This window comes from Rattus norvegicus, chromosome 8, assembly GCF_021556685.1.
Source record: "Rattus norvegicus strain SHRSP/BbbUtx chromosome 8, alternate assembly SHRSP_T2T, whole genome shotgun sequence".
Taxonomy (NCBI): Eukaryota; Metazoa; Chordata; class Mammalia; order Rodentia; family Muridae; genus Rattus; species Rattus norvegicus.
The window spans coordinates 95432089-95452036 of NC_141541.1; the positions used below are offsets into that span (position 1 = coordinate 95432089).

A 19948-nucleotide genomic window follows, 5' to 3' on the forward strand; every position below is an offset into this window, starting at 1 on the left:
ATTGTACAGGATCTGCATGTCTACATGTAAGACACTGAGGAACCCTGTTGGTTTTAATTGGTAAATAAAGTTGCCTGCAGTCAATGGTGAGACAGAGGTGAGACTTTTAGGATTCCTGGCAAGGGACTGAGGGAGGAGGAAGTATAGATATAACAGACATGCTGGGAGGCAGGGGGTTGGGGGGAAGGACAACGGGACACACACTCCAGGCTTGAGAGGTACAGAAGAGATAGCATAGGCATCATGTAGGAGTCAGGGATCATGGCCCAGGAGTGCTGCAGGTCTGGGTCTAGGGCAGTCAAGATGGAAATTTTAGTAAGTGATGAGTTGGGATTATCAGAAAGTACATCAGTCATGCGGAGGTTAGGAAGTTGCCCAGCCATTAAGCTGTTTAAGGCATATCAAAATATAGAGGCTGTGTATGTGTTTCTTTAATTCAGAAACCCAGAACATTGGGGCAGGTAACATGGAAAATGCCACCGCCAGCGCCACCACCACCGCCACCCCCACCCCCACCTCGACCTCCACCACAGCCTGGACGATTTGAGTAGCAGTAATTGAGTAGCAGATTTTCTGTGTCCAATTCCCTCAAGCTTCTCTCGCTCTAAGGAACAGCTAAGACCTAGGGAAACTGTTTTCCTCTAGCCCCTTGGGCTCACTTTCTGTCTAAGTTCCTGCCATTTCTGATGCCTTATCTCCCACTCTGGGTCCCATTCTTGCTCTTGGCATCTGATCAACTGATTCAGCCTGAGAACCACATCATTTCCAACTTTCAGTGATTTTTCAAGGATTCTGTCAGGCAGCCTTCCAGTCCCTCCAGCTCCTCTTTACTGCCAGACCAGCTCCCAATCACTCAGCATGGGCAGTGTAAGTGTCAGCTTCTCCTGCAAACAGTTCCTGAATCACATTCTCAAGCTGAATTTGGAATTCCAGAGAAACTTGCTATTTCTCGCTGTTTACCACACTCTCACAAAAAGGTTCACTTCCTTGCATGTTTTCCAACAAGATTAGAAACTCTACAAGTCAGAAATTTGTATTTCTTACAACAATCAAAGGAGGAAATGGAGTAATGGAAAGAATCAGGAAAACATTGCTGTAGAGATGGCATAGCGGTCAGGAGCATGCACTGCTCTTACAAAGGACCTGGTTGCTTCCTAGCACCAGAGGGGCTGGCTCATTAGTGCCTTTTACTCACCCTCCACGGGATCTGACACACTCCTCTGCTCTCTGGGGGTTCTGCACTCTTTTGCACATACTCTCTCACAACACACATGCAAACCCCTGACTAAAAATAAAATTAAATCTTAAGGAAACAAGAAAGTAAGGACTTACTAGTAAGTAAAATATGACAAGAAAAAAACTAATGAGGAAATTTTCTGGAGAAATGTGATTCATGGGTGCGATTTTGGAGCATCATATATATATATATATGTATGTATGTATGTATGTATGTATGTATGTATGTATGTATGTATGTATCAACGGCCTAGATAGGAAAAGTCAGTTTTTGAAGCAAAAACTCCAGAAAAGAACAGCAGGAACTAAGTAAGAGTCATTGCTACTTCTAGGACTGGGGACCATACAATTAGTAATTTGAGATCTCAGTGCTGCTACTGTTGTGAAAAATGTCAGTGATGGCCAGGGACTGAAAACAGTAACTGGGCAACCAGAGAACTGTCCAGTATTTTCTGAACTATACACTGGGAAAGAAGTGTGGATTTTATCATCATACCAGCTTGGGGAGAAAGGTAACCAAAATAGTCTAAGTGCTTCAGACTTCAGTCTCAGAAGTTTTAAAATAAAAGAGATGGGTAGGGGCTTAGTGGAAAGTGCATGGTAAAAATAATTTTTATCTAAAGATGTTAGACAAAGTTTTCCTCTGTCTGTTATGCTATAGTCAAAAGTCAATTCTCTTTACACGAGCAGCATCTTGATAATGCTAGTGCTGCCCTCCCTGCTTTGGACTGTTTTCTTTTGTTTAGGATGAGGTCTTGCTGCGTCACCCTGACTGGACTGGAGCTCATGACAATCGTCCTACCTCTCAAGGGCTGAGATTAGAGGCATGTGCTACCACATCTGGACAAAAATAATTTTTAAAAAAATGATTTGTTATTCTGTGTCTTAGTTACTTTTCTATTGTTGCAAAGAGACAAGACCAAGGCAAGTTATAAAAGAAAGCATTTAATTGGGAGAATGCTTACAATTAAAAAGGAATAGTCCATTATCATCATGGTGGGAAGCAGGAATCAGGCAGGCAGGCAGGCAGGCATGGTGCTGGAGTAGTAACGAAGAGCTTACATCTGATCCACAAATTGGAGACAGAAAGAGAGACTGGGACGGCATGGGCTTTTGACACCTCAAAGCCCACCCCCAGTGACACACTTCCTACACTAAAGCCATATTACCTAATCCTTCCCAAAACAGCTCTACTAGCTAGGGATAAAGCAAACAAATACATTAACCTATGACAGCCATTCTCATTTAAACCACCACAATAGGTAATACCAACCAGTGTGAATTATAGATGACAAGTATTCTTTATAGAGATAATGTTTGTCCTTTTATAATATATAAGTTTCCCACTTGCTATTACTTAAGATAGGCATGCATACACATGTGCTTTATTTTTAATAATCTATAACTTCTAAAAACAAAATAAACATCTCCAATGACAAATGACAAATTAAAGGCAAATCAATTCAACTTTCAATATATTGAGAAAGGATGTTCAGGGCTGGAGAGATGGCTCAGCCATTAAAGGATAGAGTCACAACCAAAAATATAAGAGAAAGGATGTTCAGAAAACCAGCCTGGGCTACATAAAGAGCCTCTGCCTCACCACACACTTTGATCACAGTACATGGAGAAATCAAGTTGATATTGAACAAGAAGCTTACTCCCTGCAAGTAATATAGGAAGGTTATAGGCAGCGGCATCATCATCATCATCATCATCATCATCATCATCATCATCATCATCATCATCAATAATCAACAGTGTAACTCAGTTGTGACCCCTGTGTTACAATAATGATCAGCATAATATTAGGGAGGTAACCAAGCACTTTCTGATTAGATTGAAGGTCCACTCCACAAGAGGAAACACATGCTTGGTACAGTAAATCTGGCCAAGAACGTATGGTCAGGAAAATCACAGAGCCCACAGATGAACCTACTACTATTTTCCTGATCAGTGGACATAGTATCAAACTGTCCCCTAAATTCATAGATTTCTGTAGCTCTCAAACTTCCTCAGAGAAGTTTCTCTGTGCAATAGACAGTAACTCAGAAACTCATGACTTCTCAAAGTGCAGAGAATAAGTATTTGTGGTGGGCTCATCCACAAGTGGGACATTTATGTCACACCCCTTCCCTAAAGGCTCGGCAACCATCATGGAGGAGGCAGTAAAAAGAAGGTTAGGGCCACAGGAGGACTGGAACAAAACAATATCTTCTGAACATTGCATTCAGGAGCTCATGGTAGTTATGGCTGCTTGAACAAGGTCAAACCAGTCAACATTTCAGCCTGCCTGAAGGGGGAAGGGGGAAGGGACTCATAAGGCTGCACTCCTAGCAGAAGGGCTATTGACAGTTGATGCTTCTGGGGGATGAAGAGTCAATTTTCTTTAAAAAGGGTGTGGTCCCCTGTAGGTAATCCATGCTCTAGTGAACAGACCAACATCCATGAGTATATGGACAACACAAATTGGACTTAGTTGGTGAATTTTGACAGAGAAGACAAACTATACCATAGAAAACTGAAAGCATCTCCAATGAAGGTTACTGGATCTCTGCATATAGAGGAATGTAAATAAATCAGTATTTATCACCCTGCACAAAACTCAAGTCCAAGTAGATCAAAAACCTCAACATAAAACGGGATACACTAAGTCTGGTAGAAGCGAAAGTGGGGATTAGCCTTGAATGCACGGGCTTTCCTAATAGACAACTTTTAAACAGAATACCAACAGCTCAGGTACTAAGATCAATAATTAATAAATGAAACCTCATGTAACTGAAAAGCTTCTGTAAGGCAAAGGACACTATCAATAGACAAAACAGCAGCCTACAGAACGGGAAAAGATCTTTGCCAGCCCTCTATCTGACAGAGAGCTGGTACCTAAAATATACAAAGAACTACAGAAATTACACACCAACAAACCAGACAACCCAACTGAAAAATGGGGTACAGAGCTAAACAGAATTCTTGACAAAATTTCTAATGGCTGGGAAACACTTAAAAAAATATTCAATGTCCTTAGCCATTAGGGAAATACAAATCAAAACGACCCTGAGATTCTATCTTATGCCTATCAGAATGGCTAAGTGGCTAAAAACTCAAGTGACAGCACATGCTGGCAAGGATGTAGAAAAAGGGGAAAACTCCTCCATTGCTAGTGAGACTGCAAACTTGTATAACCACTTTGGAAATCAATTTAGCAGTTTTTCAGAAAATTGGCAATAGTTCTACCTCAAGACCCATCTATAACACTCCTGGGCATATAATCAAAAGATGCTCCACCATATCACAAAGACACATGCTCAATTATGTTCATAGCAGTCTTATTTGAAATAGTCAGGAACTGGAAACAACCTAGATGTCCAGAGAATGGATAAAGAAAATGTGGTTCATTTATACAATGGAGTATTACACAGCTACTAAAAACAAGGACATCATGAAATTTGCAGGCAAATGAATGGACCTAGAAACTATCCTGAGTGAAGTTACCCAGACCCCAAAAGACACATGTTATGTACTCACTTATAAGTGGACATTAGTCATAAAGTACAGAACAGCCATGCGATAATCCACAGAGCCAAAGAAGCCAAGTAACAATGAGGACCTAGGGGAGGATGCTCAACTCACACTGAGAAGGAAAAATAAAATAGACATTGGGAGTGTGTGGAGGGAAGAAACTGGCTGGGAGTGAGGTGGAGAGGAAAACAGAAGGGATTAAGTGTGGGAAGGACAGAGGGAGTGAGAACTGGGGTCGGGGTACATTTCTGGAACGAGCTAGAAAACCTAGGACAAGGGAAACTCCTAGGAACCTATGAGGATGACATGACTCACTAAGACTCCTAGCAGTAGGGGAGATAGAACCTAAAATGGCCACCTCCTGTAACCAGGAAAGAGTTCCAATGGAGGGATGGGGACACCAACCCACCTTTGACCTACAATGTGTCTTGCCGACAAGATGTGCAGGGATAAAGATGAAGCAGAAATTAAGGGAAAGTCAACCGATGACTCGTCCAACCTGAGGCCCATGACATGAGGGAACCTACTATTAATGATATTCTCCTATAGCCTCCCAAGGCTCCCCAGAAGTATCTACTAAGACGTACTGGGGGAGACATACTGGGGAGACATACTGGGGAAGACATACTGGGGAAGACATACTAGGGGAGACATACTGGGGGAAGACATACTGGGGAGACATACTGGGGGAGACATACTGGGGGAAGACATACTGGGGAAGACATACTGGGGAGACATACTGGGGGAGACATACTGGGGAGACATACTGGGGGAAGACATACTGAAAGGTGGGGCTAGGGAGGCAGCCCAGTGAAGGAAGAGCACTTGCTGCTCTCGCAGAGGACCTGGGTTTAGCTACCAGTTACCCACATGGTGGCTCCCACCTGTCTACAGTTCCAGTTCTAGAGCCGATGTTCCTCTTCTGACACAACAATATAGTATGTACACAGTATACTTACATGCACACAGAGAAAATACCCAGTACACACACAATAAAAGTAAGGCCATTAGAAAACACACACTGAAAAATTTCAAGCATGACAGTATAGGAAAAAAATACCCACAGTTATGAGGCAGTACAAAAAATTAGACCCCCCCCCAAAATGGAGAAGCACCACATCCGGTAGATACCAACACAAAAACCCACTAGCAAGCATCAAGTACTTGTCAAGCGTCCATGCTACACTTCCAGTTTGAGTGCCTAGATCCTACATAAATAGCATAGTTACTTAGTGCCATTTTAAGGCTGAGAGCTTAGGTTTCCTTGCAAAAATAATTACAAATATTAAGGAAATACAGAAGAAAAAAAGTAACTCTCACTTTCAAGGGAAAGCACATACATCCTATCTAACACTTCTTGGCAATGCAAAGAAAACAACGTTTCAGTTACTTGATGGCTGTGGAATGTGAGCCCTATGGAAGGCCAACATAAACTATGAACTGGAGACATGACAGGAAATGGCAGAGACAATGATTTGTATGCAGCGGCTTCCACAGAGCAGTGCCACTGATTTGTATGCAGCGGCTTCCACAGAGCAGTGCCACTGATTTGTATGCAGCGGCTTCCACAGAGCAGTGCCACTGATTTGTATGCAGCGCCTTCCACAGAGCAGTGCCACTGATTTGTATGCAGCGCCTTCCACAGAGCAGTGCCACTGATTTGTATGCAGCGGCTTCCACAGAGCAGTGCCACTGATTTGTATGCAGCGCCTTCCACAGAGCAGTGCCACTGATTTGTATGCAGCGCCTTCCACAGAGCAGTGCCACTGATTTGTATGCAGCGGCTTCCACAGAGCAGTGCCACTGATTTGTATGCAGCGCCTTCCACAGAGCAGTGCCACTGATTTGTATGCAGAAGCCAAAGGCTCTACAGATAAGAAAGGACAGTGGGGAAAGGCTACAATACCCTGGAGCTTGAGCTGTAACTCTTATTAGCTCATTAGGATCTGCCCCAATGTTCACATGAAACCTGACCACGCTGGCTCAGGATTCCAACTTCCAAATCTTCGGGGAATTGCAGAAACTAACGTATCAACTGTCGTCAGTCAGGCTGCCCTGCTGTAAGCCGCTGAGCTTATTCCACAGCTACACTCGTGCCTAGGACAAGCAGCATCCTCAGAGAGCAAGAGCTTCATAGTCGAAGTTTTGTTTTCAGGATCCTTTCAAATTACAGAATGACATAAGCCCAACAGTCGTAACTCTGGGCCTTTACTCTAAAAGTTCCTTTTGCTGGTCTTGCTTTGTGATTGTGTTCCTAAGAGACAGTAGATCTAAACTCAGCACTAAATGATCAAACTATCCCATCAGTAAGTCTCACTTCCTTTTCCAATGTTTTGGACAACTAACAGACATCTATGTACATGTGCTGATAATTATGGAAACAGGCCCTAATTAACCCAAACTGGAGAGCTTTGGTTTTGTTTTGGTTGTATTTTGTTTGTGGGGTCTTTTTCCCTTGCATTTTCCTCTTTAGAAAAAAAAATCTAATAAAAAGGAGGTAAACCTAACAATACATAAATATAAATCACATGACAAACAACAAGCCACTTTTCCAAAGGAGTTTCTGGGAGTCACTGTTACTGCTGACTGACCACTCCAATCTGTTCCATACACCAACTGACCACCCTCATCCATCAAAAGTTCAAACCTCTACTACCACCAGGAACCCACCATGAGTTTTTTTGTTTTAAGTTTAGCTGAAGTGAGGGATTGGGGATTTAGCTCAGTGGTAGAGCGCTTGCCTAGCAAGCGCAAGGCCCTGGGTTCGGTCCCCAGCTCCGGAAAAAAGAAAAAAAAAAAAGTTTAGCTGAAGTGAGAATGGACGACCTCTGAGGAGTCCATTGTACTACAACAGGTAATTCTAGACCCACATGTCATGGAGACAACATGGTTAAACTCATTGGGTCACAGAACAAACAAAAGACAGTGTGGGAAAGGGACTTGGAAGAGGTAGTAATAAGTGGGAAAAAGATGAGAATGGGTGACAATACTCTGAAAGCTAGCTAGCTAGCGCTCTCTCTCTCTCTCTCTCTCTCTCTCTCTCTCTCTCTCTCTCTCTCGCTCTCTCATGTGTGTGTGTGTGGGGTGTGTCCATCGCTGGGGAGCTCCCGGCATGAAGCCTGCATGTCAGAGGTCAGTGATCAGAGGTCAGAGGGAAACCTTCAGGAGTGGATCCTCATCTTTCCACCTTGCTCAAAACAGGTTCTCTTTGCTGTTGCTTAAATCAGGCTAGCCCACACAAGAACTTCTGGTGATTCTCCTGCCTCTGCCTCCCACCTCCCCATAGAAGAACACTCAGGTTACCCTTACTTGCACTACTGAGCTTTTACCTGGTTTCTGGGGTCCAAATTGTCAGGCTTGTGTGGCAAGTGCTTTTACCCACTGAGCCATCTTCCTAGCCCAAATATGAAGTTTATAAAACACAATTTGTATTTGCATAGTTTTTTAATGAATTATTTATTATATATGAGTACACTGTAGCTGTCTTCAGACACACCAGAAGAGGGCATCGGATCCTATTACAGATGGTTGTGAGCCACCATGTGGTTGCTGGGAATTGAACTCAGGTCCTTGGAAGAGCAGTCAGTGCTCTTGACCACTGAGCCATCTCTCCAACCCCCACATAGTTTTTTTTTTTTTTTTTTTTGGTTCTTTTTTTCGGAGCTGGGGACCGAACCCAGGGCCTTGCGCTTCCTAGGTAAGCGCTCTACCACTGAGCTAAATCCCCAGCCCCCACATAGTTTTTAAAAAGCCTTCTGGTCCTAAAAATATAGTTCTAGCCAATGGTTCATGATATTCCTATTTTCCTATATTTTACTAACTACATTTTATATCAACTCAAATAGTTATGCTCCAGTTACAATTGGTGTTAGAAAAACAAATTCTGTTTCATAAAAGAATTTGACATTTGGAAACTAAATCATTTTTTTAAGTCCTACAACACCCCTGCCATGGAAAGGCAGCTTCAAGGGGCACCATCGCATGTTAACAGACTAAGGGCACTCATGTACAGACCAGGACACTAAAACCGGGGTCTGCAGTATAGTAAGCCAAGACCGGTGTTAACAAGCAGCACAGCGAGGGACTCGGGCCCAGGCTTCTCAGGTCTTCAGTGCCACCCCTTGGGAATTTCACTCGTGTTCTATGCATTACATGAAGGCAGTGCACCCGAGGGTGTGGGGAGGGTGAGCACTACCAGCCAGGACAGAGAGGCCAACACAGAGTGACAAGAAAAAGAAGTAGTTACCATGTGAACATCATTCAGACTGTAAAGGTCCCCAGGTTGACGGGCACTCGCCTGGGTGTGGGGAACCTGAGAGAGCGGAAGAAAGACAATAATAAAAACAGAAAGGTAGGCTGAGTGATCCAGGGACAGAAACAGCATCACACAAAAGAGCTTGGCTTCTGTCATGGGGGCAGAGTCAGCCATGCCAGCCTAGGGAATGACATAATTAGTACACCTTCTTGAGGAAAGTACTCATTGTGATAGGATGGAGATGCAGAAATTCAGAGAAGAAATGAGAGGGCCTAATCTAAAAGACTGGCAACAGAGGTTGGGTAATGATCTGACCTCACAGATAAGCGACAACCTTCACAAGATACAAAACAGAGAAAGGGAGATCGTGACTACTTCTGTGCTATTGAGGGAACCAAGTAGACAACATTGTACTGTGTAGAACTCTGAGTCCCTCAGGTTAGGGATACTGGGCTGGGGTTGGGGAGCTCTGGGTCACTGTATACCATTAAGAAGAGCTACTTAAGAGCTGGAAGTAATAGGTGAGATGGGGTAGAGATGCTGTTGGAAGTTCTTAGGTTACAAGTGAGTAAGAGAATGCTCAGAATGGAGACCATGGCCCTGAATGAAACCTGCAGAACATGACAGCCACATTTGTGTGGGTGGAGTGGAACACCGCACTCAGTTGTAAAGATTAAGAAAGAAATGTATTTTATTGACAAGGGACATAGAGTAAGCTCATGAAAATAAAATGTTGAGCCAATCCATCAGGGATTTGGGAGGAATATATGAGATACGGAGAATAAGGCTACAAAGAGTTCATATTCTTATGACCCCACAATAGCCAGCCAAAACCAGCAGAAGGTCCAGAAGACGACTACAGTGCTCCACACCCATAGTAATAATATTTAAATTTAAAAGAGGTGCACAGAAATGAAGTGGAAAAGATTTAGTGCTGGGATAACACATGGTCTAGCTGAGTCTTCCTTGGCTCACAATGGGTTTGAGTAGTGAACAGAGAACAAGATCAGAAGGGGAGGGCCTTGGGTTGCAAACCAAATAACCTGTACTAAGGCTGCAAACTCAGACTTCTTAAATCCAGCGCAGCCTCTGATCTGCAGCTGAGGTATCCGAGTATAAATACAGCAGTGTTACATATCTGTGTCACCTCGTCTACTTAGGCCACTACAGTAGAACTAAAGGCTACCAGCAAACTGCCACTGTTGACAACTGCGTGAGTTTGCAGCCTTGCTTGATCTCCTTACTCCAAAGCCTAAGCCGATTAAGTCTATTCAAAGCAATTAGGAGATGCAGGCAGGCAGTACTGCAAGTCTCACTAGACCTCCCATTCCACCCCAGCCTTTTGTCCATATGGAGCAGAGCAATCATCTAAAACTGTAATTGGAGGCTACCGTCAGTGGTCTCACAAAGCTCAGTAGCTTACAACAGGACAAAGGACTACAAAGAAAATGTACCACAGCCTGGCCTTTGCCTCCTGCCTACGTTCCACACTGCTCCAGGCCAGAGCTTCTGACAATACAATTCGCTTGGTCTCGGCCCCTTCTGTTTTCTTTTGTATTTTACAAACTATCACCTTACCCTGCATATAGAAACTATGCATCATAAAAGGGAACCCCTCATTACTCTCACTCTCTTATTTCCTTTATAACAGTCATGTTCCCCTGTGTTCACATGGGGATAATATGTTAATTCTTGTCCACAAGGACAAGACATATATCCTGATGAGTCACTGCCTAATAAAGTGCTTAGCCTGCAGGACAGGACATGCTCATGGAACTCCTGGTACAGGAAAGGAGAGAAGAAATAATGGACAGCGGACCCACAGAAAGCTTCTGAAGACGTGGCAAAGCCGAGAAGAATCAGTGAGAACCCCTGCAGAAAACTACGTGCTAGAAGATGCTATGACAATTCATAAACTGGGTTTAAATATCAAACTACTGTCATTAAAAGTCAGGCCCCTTAGAAAATGAGACAGGGCTGGAGGGATGGCTGCCAAGCCTGACAACATGGTCCACATGTGAAAGGAGAGAACCAGTTCAGACAAGCTGTCCTCTTAGGCCCTAATACAGAGCAGCATGCACATACAGACACACAATTAATTAACTAATTAACATAAAAATGAATGAAACAATAGTAGAGCAACATTCTCATGAAATACCTATTAGAATTCTGCTGTTGGGGAAACAAACACGATAAGTCCTATGAAGAAGACTCTATATTTTATAAGCCCTATGAAGAATAATGTTCATTAACAAATACATCACGTTAACTTTTGAAAACAGGTACAAAGGTCATTTTTAAGCAAGAGTAGCATTTACTATGTAGGCCTTAAATTACTCTCCATAATGTTGGGTCATTACAAGGGGTTAAAAATCCTGCTAGAGAAGAGGTCCTCCTCCACAGGAGGACTGCGTGCCACAGGCCAACTTCAGGCCTCACTGTGCCCTAGGATCAGCCAGGCCCTTCCCTGGCCCTTAGGTGGCTCTGGTGCAGCCACTCAGTCACAGGGCCACTTAGATAAGGCTCTCCCTCTACTCTTACTCACACTCTCACTCACACTCTCACTCACACTCTCACTCACACTCTCACTCACACTCTCACTCACACTCTCACTCACACTCTCACTCACACTCTCACACTCTCACTCACACTCTCACTCACACTCTCACACTCTCACTCACACTCTCACACTCTCACTCACACTCTCACTTACACTCTCACTCACACTCTCACTCACACTCTCACTCACACTCTCACTCACACTCTCACTCACACTCTCACACTCTCACTCACACTCTCACACTCTCACTCACACTCTCATTCACACTCTCACTCACACTCTCACACTCTCACTCACACTCTCACACTCTCACTCACACTCTCATTCACACTCTCACTCACACTCTCACACTCTCACTCACACTCTCACTCACACTCTCACTCACACTCTCATTCACACTCTCACTCACACTCTCACTCACACTCTCACACTCATTCACACTCTCACTCACACTCTCATTCACACTCTCATTCACACTCTCACACTCTCATTCACACTCTCACTCACACTCTCACTCACACTCTCATTCACACTCTCATTCACACTCTCTCCTCTCTTCCCTCCTCCCTCCCTCCTTCCCTCTCTCTATGAAATCTGGCCCTGAACACCTTGGTGATACTTTTCTTGGAATGACTGCTTTCAAATTATAAAATAAACATTTTTAAAAATAAAACCAACAATAACTAAACATTACTGACTCCATCTTTACATGAATATTATTTCCAAATAAGGGTAAAGCCGGAAGGAGCACTGCCCCAGAAGGAGCACCGCCTGCTCTTGCAGATTTCTAACTACAACCTGTTAGCTTTCCATAAGACAGAGGAAAGCCAGCACCAGGAGCCTGAGAGAGCCTGACACAAACACTGACATCCAAGGAGCGCAACTATTCTAACCACGTGAGAAATTCCAATATTCTGCTTTAGCCATTCAAGCACCACAGCCACGGCACATGGGGATAAAATTACATGCTTGTTGTGGTCAAAAGTTTGTAGGGATATAGGGAGAATTTTAACGAATCAAGTCATTAAATGATTATGAATTCCTCTTGTTTAAAAGTATACTGTTTTTGATAAATCTCAACATCACAATGAAAGTTGTTAACTGAACTTCTTCAGGGTTTTGTCTGTTTTTTGGGGGGGACCATGTTTCTCTGGGTAGCCTTGGCTGTCCTGGAACTCGTCTGTAGAATAGTCTGGCCTTGAATTAAGATCCAGCTGCCTCCGCCTTCTGAGTGCTGGGATGAAAGGAGTGCTCCACCCTCAGCACTGAATAACTGGCGTGTCAGGTTCCTTCACGAGAGGCTCCAAAGCCCCGAAGGTACTGCTTCATAAGCCACTTACAGAATGTTAACAAAAACTGACCATCTCTCTTCATGAAAGTGACCTGAGGTAACCTGTGAACATAGTTCCTTATTCTCTTGACCCAGAAAAACCCCACAAAATCATGCAAATCAAGAGATTCAATTCTTGGTGTTCACTAAGAACATGTGTGACATTGCTCGGGCCACCAGGGATATGCATATTTTAAAAGCTAACACGTTATCTCAAAGATGTCACTCAAAGAAGCAAGGGATGCTACACTGTGTGCCCTACACTGATGTGCCCTACACTGGTGTGCCCTGCCCCGGTGTGCCCTACAATCATGTGCCCTACACTGATGTGCCCTACACTGGTGTGTACTACACTGATGTGCCCTACACTGGTGTACAGTGAAGGTGAAGAAGTTACTCCTGTACCCAGGCCAGACAGTGGAGCTAGACAAAACAGAGCATTGAACCCTGGCTGCACATGCAGAGAGTAACCCTGAGCTTCTGGGTTGAGATGTGAAGTCTCTCATCACTGACCATTCCCAGGTGAACAAGCCACACAAAGTACACCACTGAACGTCCAGAGGTCATGGTCAGATTTACCCACACATGAGCCACCTTGACATGGTCCTCCCCAAGCAAGAACACAAACAATTCCTAAGCCAGAAACAGAGGCTGCACAGAAGAAAAGGAAGAAACAGAACCTTACAGCATCACAATAAATTTAGCACAAAATAAATAAAAGGAAGCGACCTTAGAATTCAATAGCTCACAATAAACCCACTGCTAGGATCTCATTCAGAGCAGGTCTCATCAACAATTATCCCGAACCACTCAACTATTTCCAGGTTTGAAGGTGGGAAGAGCGTATTCCAATGCCCATCAGAAATGCTCTGGAAAGGGCTAAACCCCTGCAACAATGTCCACCCAGCAACTGCAGTTACCCCTCTATGGCTACCCTGTGAAAAGGGGTGCTGTCTCCTACACAAAGGACTTGGGAGTAAGTGAAGCCCTGTAGGCTTGGGTCCCTTACTTCTCCCAGTTCACTCTCAGGAGACCAGTTTAGTAACTGTTACTACTCAGCCCCCTTCTATGGACAGAGCCCAATATGTCAATAACCCATCAAAAACACAGCTATCTATTAAATGTAGTACTCCAGGCATGAGAAGGTAAGATACAAAATGATCTAAGAATCACTTCCTCTTTTCAGTTTACGTTTTACTTTTAGTAATGAAGACTAAGCTTTATAATTCTCATTTAAAATGCATGCACTCTTGTAAATGGAAAAGTAACTCAATGTGTGCGCCTTCATGAGTGCTACCTGAGATAAAACTTGGCAAACTATTTCTGAATTCTCCATATGTTACACGTCAACTTAAATCAAAACACCTGGATGTGCCACACAGACTGTAGCAAAATTATTTTTGGATATAAAACCAAAATTTCCACTCAAGTTTTCCACATGTGCAGTCTCTACATGGAGCGGAGACTCAATGAGCTGTTACTTTGTGTTTCTGAAGGTCTTTTACAGTAGAAGATAAGTCTCGAAGCCTTGCCAAAGAGATTTATACGTCTACGCATAAATTGGGCTGACCGTTAGATCTTGATGTAAAGAACTGATGTTTGAATCATGTCTACATTTTTTCCATTCTCCACATTTTTCCTCATTAAGGCAATGCTTAAGAAAGAAAATACTTTGGAATTCGAAACTCCTCTGGGCACACACTGAATTCCTAGTAGCTGTGGTAGCAGAGACTTGACCTCACTCCTACTTAGTAAATGTCACACACACATACACACACACACACACACACACACACACACACACACACACACACACACACTTTCATAAATGCAGCCCTTGTCCCGCTCAGGAAAAGAATAATCTGCACTTGTAATTCCTGAGCTCATCACCACCTGCATCTCCACTGTCAGTGACAAGCAGCTTTTTCTGAAGAATTGCTCAAAAGTCCACTGACGCAACAGTTAAAAACTAATTCATTCTAGTTTGTTTAAGAGCTTTTAGGAGCATCCACTGTGGCACTCTCTTTCTAAAAACTTTAAAGCATGACCAATGCAAAAAGCAAAACAAAAACAAACAAACACGACCAGTGCAAATTCTGAACTTATTTTAAAGGTAACAAAACAAATGAACAAGAGCACAAACTAAGAACCTGTAGAAATAAAAACCAAAGGTATCACTACAAGCCAATGGCTTGCCTGCAAGTAACAATCATATCACTCTTCTGAAAGCATTAAAAACAAAATCAGTGGTTTGACATTTAACAGAATCTCTAAAGCTTACAGGCTAAGTGAGAGGTGTAGGGTTACTATCCTTCCTGGTTCGAGACAGTAACCTTAACATGTCTTTACAGGCTCTCACTATGTCTCTCTTGCTGGCCCAGAACTCTCTGGGTAGACAAGGCTGGCTTCACCCAGAGACCCACCAGCCTCTCCCTCCAAACCCCCTACCCCCCGTGAGCCACTACCACAGCTGACCACTCTAATGTGGCTTAAATTCAAGAAAACCAAGTTCAAATAAGCACAGCCTTAGCTCACCCTAGTCAGCAATACCTGAATCCAGAATGACCCTTCCTATAAATACCCATCTGGCCCATTTTCTACAAACCAGCCCACCTGCCTCTGACAGCAGCCCCAGGACCTCTGGGCACTGGACTGTCTGGAGGTTTACATTTCGCTGTCTCAGTAGTAAGGAGAATAATGTTAAATTACCAAGGTGGTCACAAGGCACGGAAGCTGCATTCTCTAAATGTAACTGCTCAAACCTCAATTCCAGTTATGGTATAAAGAGGCGGGGCCTTTCACAGGTGATCAGGTCACAGAGCCCGTAAGAGCAATATTTCAAAGGTTGAGCATCCAGTCTGCACTTACTCAAACTGGCCATGAAATTACCCATGCTTACTTTACAATTAGTTACTGAGCTCCTAAAGCAGTTCTAACTTAAATAAAATTAGCATCTTCCGCCTATACAACACATTTGAAGGCTCCGAGAGTTTCGATTCAATTAACCATTCATTTCATGGTTAATGCAGCTGTATTCCCCACTTCAACATTATTTGGTTGAAGGAAAGCCAGCTGCAGGGATCTTTTTTTTAAGTATTATTTTAAGCTTGTTTTCTTATTGCTATTTCACAAATCAAGTTTCAGTTAAAAAGGACACCCTCATCTTGAGATTCTGGATATATTCAGACCATATTTTCATTTAAGTAAACAACATTTAGACTAATAAATGTAACCATCTAGAGATGGGTTCAAACCCAGGTCATAATGGTGTCAGTAATTACCACATAACAAATTAGGAAGTGCAGTTACTGTTGACTAATGACTACTCCAAGAAAGTTTTGAAATCCTGACTGTTTTACTGTAGTTCATCTTAATAGTTCATTTCATTCATATATATATATTTTTTTCTTTAAGACCTTTCCAGAAGGCTAGGGACAGTGTCACATGTCCTAGCACCTGGGAGGAACAGATGGGTTCTGTAAGTTCCAGGCCAGCCTGTTCTTACATAGTTACTCCTAGGATAGCCAGGGCTACATAGAACCTGTCTCAACACACACCCCTATGTTCCCCCAAAAGAATTTTCCAGGAGGGGTTGAGGGTGGAAGAGCACTTGTTTAGCATATGCAAGGCCCTGGGTTCAACTCTAGGCACTAAAAAGAAAAAGATTTTCTGGGTAAAAACAAAGCAAAACCTAGAAATCCTAATAATTGGGTCTCTTCAGAGATCCACATTAATACTCTTCATCACTGTCATACTTTAAACAGATATAATCATAGCATACATAATGCACAAACTAAGATATTAGAAACTCCATGAAATACACAGACTGAGGTGTTCTGACCCCGCCCCTTACTTAGGAGCTATTAGCAGTTGACAGCCACTGGAGGCGTGTTACTGAGTGGTTTTGTCTAATAAAACCTCTCATTTTGAAAGAAGTTTCTTAAGACATAGGACGTTAGGTGGAGTGTTGAAACAGTCAATCCTGCAGGAAGTGGAAAGACATTAAAACAGGAAGTGAACAACTTCATGACTTCAGAAAGTCCCTAGACTGACCAGATTCATGAGGCTTCTTCTTCCCTAAGTTTCAGCTCCATAATTTGTCACCCATGCTGGGTTGAATCGTTTTGGTGAAGCTGCCACTTGACCCCTGTGAAATGCCTATCCTTAAAATGATCAGAGACATGTTGGCTGGGGTATGAATGATACATAATCAGACTTATTTCTGTAACAAATGAGTTTATGAAGGCACACACAATAGTATACTGTTCTGTCTTGAGGAAGGAGTGTATACTGTCACTCTAAAACCCTGGGTGAACATGGAGGACAGTATATTAAGCGAAACAAGCCAAACCCAGAATGGGAGGCACAACCTGGTAGCTCACTGATTTAGTCAAACTCACAACACAAACAACTGAAGTAGTTAGCAGGGGCTGGAAGATTTGCTGCACAATTATGAGATACATGTCAAATAATGCAGAATTTCAACTAGGTAAGAAGGAATAGAGAGCAGCACTGTGTACCACAGTGACTACAGATAATGAAAACCTATTTTAATTATTTAATTACTTAAATGCTTAAGATTTAAGTGTGAATGTATATATGAACATGAATGCAGTTGTCCTACCCCATGAAGCCAGAAGAGAGTGTTGAACCCCCGGGAACTGAGTAGCAGGCAGTTGTGAGCTACTCAGTATGGCCCTTCAAAGAGCAGTGTGAGCCAGCTCTCCGTGCTCCAACATATCGGATTCTTGGAATTGCTAGGAAACTGGTTTCTGTGTTCTTGCCAAAATTCACTGATAATAATATATTTTAATTGGCTTGAATAATCACCAAATATAACTGATAATGTACCCATTAACGAGCTCAATTTAGCCATTTCATGATTACACGTGTTCTGTATGATAGATTAATACAACTCATGTCAATTACAAAATTTAAAAAATTTACAAAAAAGATAAAATGCAAATTGTATTTAAAATAAAAGTTTATACCTTGGCTTCCGGAATGCCAAACTGTATTGCTGGCATGCAAGACCCACGGTGGGAGTGTAAACGATAGGCATGAACTTTTCAACATTAGACATAAGCACACTGTAGAAGAGCTTCTCATTCCTATCTTGCAGATCCATTAACAGAAGATACCTGTGGACATGAGACACAATTAGATCTATTTCCAATAGTCAAAATGGCTATTAGAAATCTAATTTCAACCAAGTACACAACACATCTTTAGTCAAGTAGACAGATTGGGTTCCATAGTGAGACCCTGTCTTATAAGGGAAATAGCAAAAATATTTAGAAATATCCTTCAAGGGGCTAGGGAGCTGGCTCCATGGAAACCCAAGGATCTGCACATGCACACGTGAGGATCTGTGTTTGGATCTCTGGAATCAACGCAAAAACAACACTCAGTAGTCCACACCTGTAACCCCGTGCAGGGTTACAGACAAGCAGACCCCAGAGCTCAGTAGGTTAGTCAGTCAATGTGCTCTGGGTTCAGTGAGAGACTCTGTCTCAGAAAATGAGGTGGAAAACTATAGAGGAAGAGAGCCAACGTCAACTCCTGGTCTCCACAACTGCATGCATGTGCATGCACACAGACATATACATACATGTGCACACACACACAGATATATACACACCATAAAACCTCGTGATCTCAAAAAATGAGAACACATAAATTTGATTCAAACATCACTATTATTGCTAACGTAACAATTCTGTTCAGTATGTAGACAGACGTAGTCCCTACTTTATAAAGAGATGAGAGTATCACAGGAGGGCCTAACCACTAACTTAGGCAAGCTAATGGCTCCTTCTTCCTTTCCTTCCTTTCTTTTGTGAAACAGTCTCACGCCGTAGTCCTGGCTGGTCTAGGACTCACTTTAGACCAGGCTGGCATGGACATATAGAGATCCACCTGGCTCTGCTTCCTGAGTGCTGAGATTAAATGAATCACCATCATATCAAGCTGTTAATGGCCTTTCTCTGGGTAGAGGCAAGTCTCTTTCTACAACACATAATCCTTTCTGTATTACCTGTAACGTTCAATAAAATTCAAACTACATTATACAACTGAAAAAATCTTGAAAAACTGTTCAATAAAAAAACTAGACCCTTTGGAGTGATTTCTGTGTGTGAATTTAAGTATGTGAACGTGTGCAGAAAACTTGGTCTCCTCCAAAGTGCTGCTTGGAAAAGTGCTGGGAAATCAAGAAGTGACATTAGCAGAAGGTGGTTAGGTCACTGGGAAAGCTGTCCTCAGGAAGGAATAACAGTTCCCACAGAAGTTGCCTTCAGAGGAACTGATAAGCTGCCCCTTCCTGCCACAGTCCCACCCTGCTGTCCTGTGGATGAAACTCACACCCATGTAAGGAGCACTATACACCCATGTAGGGAGCACTACCAAGGCCCAAATTGTTCAGGACTGAAAGTCAGCATCCACCAGAACAGGGTAGATAGAAACACTAGCCACGACCAATGATCAATTTTAGAAACAAAGACAGCAATTTTCATGGCTATTTCTTCCCTTTTTGTTAAGAATGCTTATGTTTACATATAAATAAATAACATATTAAGTGATATGGGCATATATCATTTTCTCCTAGAAAAATTATCTTGAGAAAGATAAACTGAGATTAGATTATAAAAATACTTCATTCAAATATCCTAGAGAAAGTAAATGTTTAAAAAAAATCACTGTATTTGCAAACAAATTCTTCTCAAAGTTAACTATACATTCCAAATCACGTAATAGCTCAAGTTTCTTTACAAAAGACTATAAGAAATTCCATAAGAGAAAATTGTTCATAAATGTGTTACCTGTCGAAGTCAGAGTTCAGACGCTCGAAATTCTTAATTACTCTAAGGACCTGGATCTCCTGGTTGACAATGCAGGGTGGCAACAAGCCATGAATGTTCAGCTGTTGCCTCTCTTCCAGAGTAAAAGCCAAGTCCTGTGACAAAGAAGCAAACACTGATTTGGAGAAGACACAGCCCACAAGCACACGGACCCCTGGGAGTGCAGGGTCTAACGCTGCTGGAGGTGC

The 19948-nt window shown here is 42.7% G+C and overlaps 1 protein-coding gene across 1 annotated transcript in view; it reads right to left on the bottom strand.

Annotated features, from left to right (window-relative positions):
* Me1 (malic enzyme 1) overlaps nucleotides 1–19948 on the bottom strand; it is a 111353-nt gene that overhangs the window by 75777 nt on the left and 15628 nt on the right. Inside the window, 2 exon segments of the mRNA NM_012600.3 lie at nucleotides 17892–18041; nucleotides 19722–19855. Of these exon segments, the coding sequence (NP_036732.3) occupies nucleotides 17892–18041; nucleotides 19722–19855 (284 nt within the window).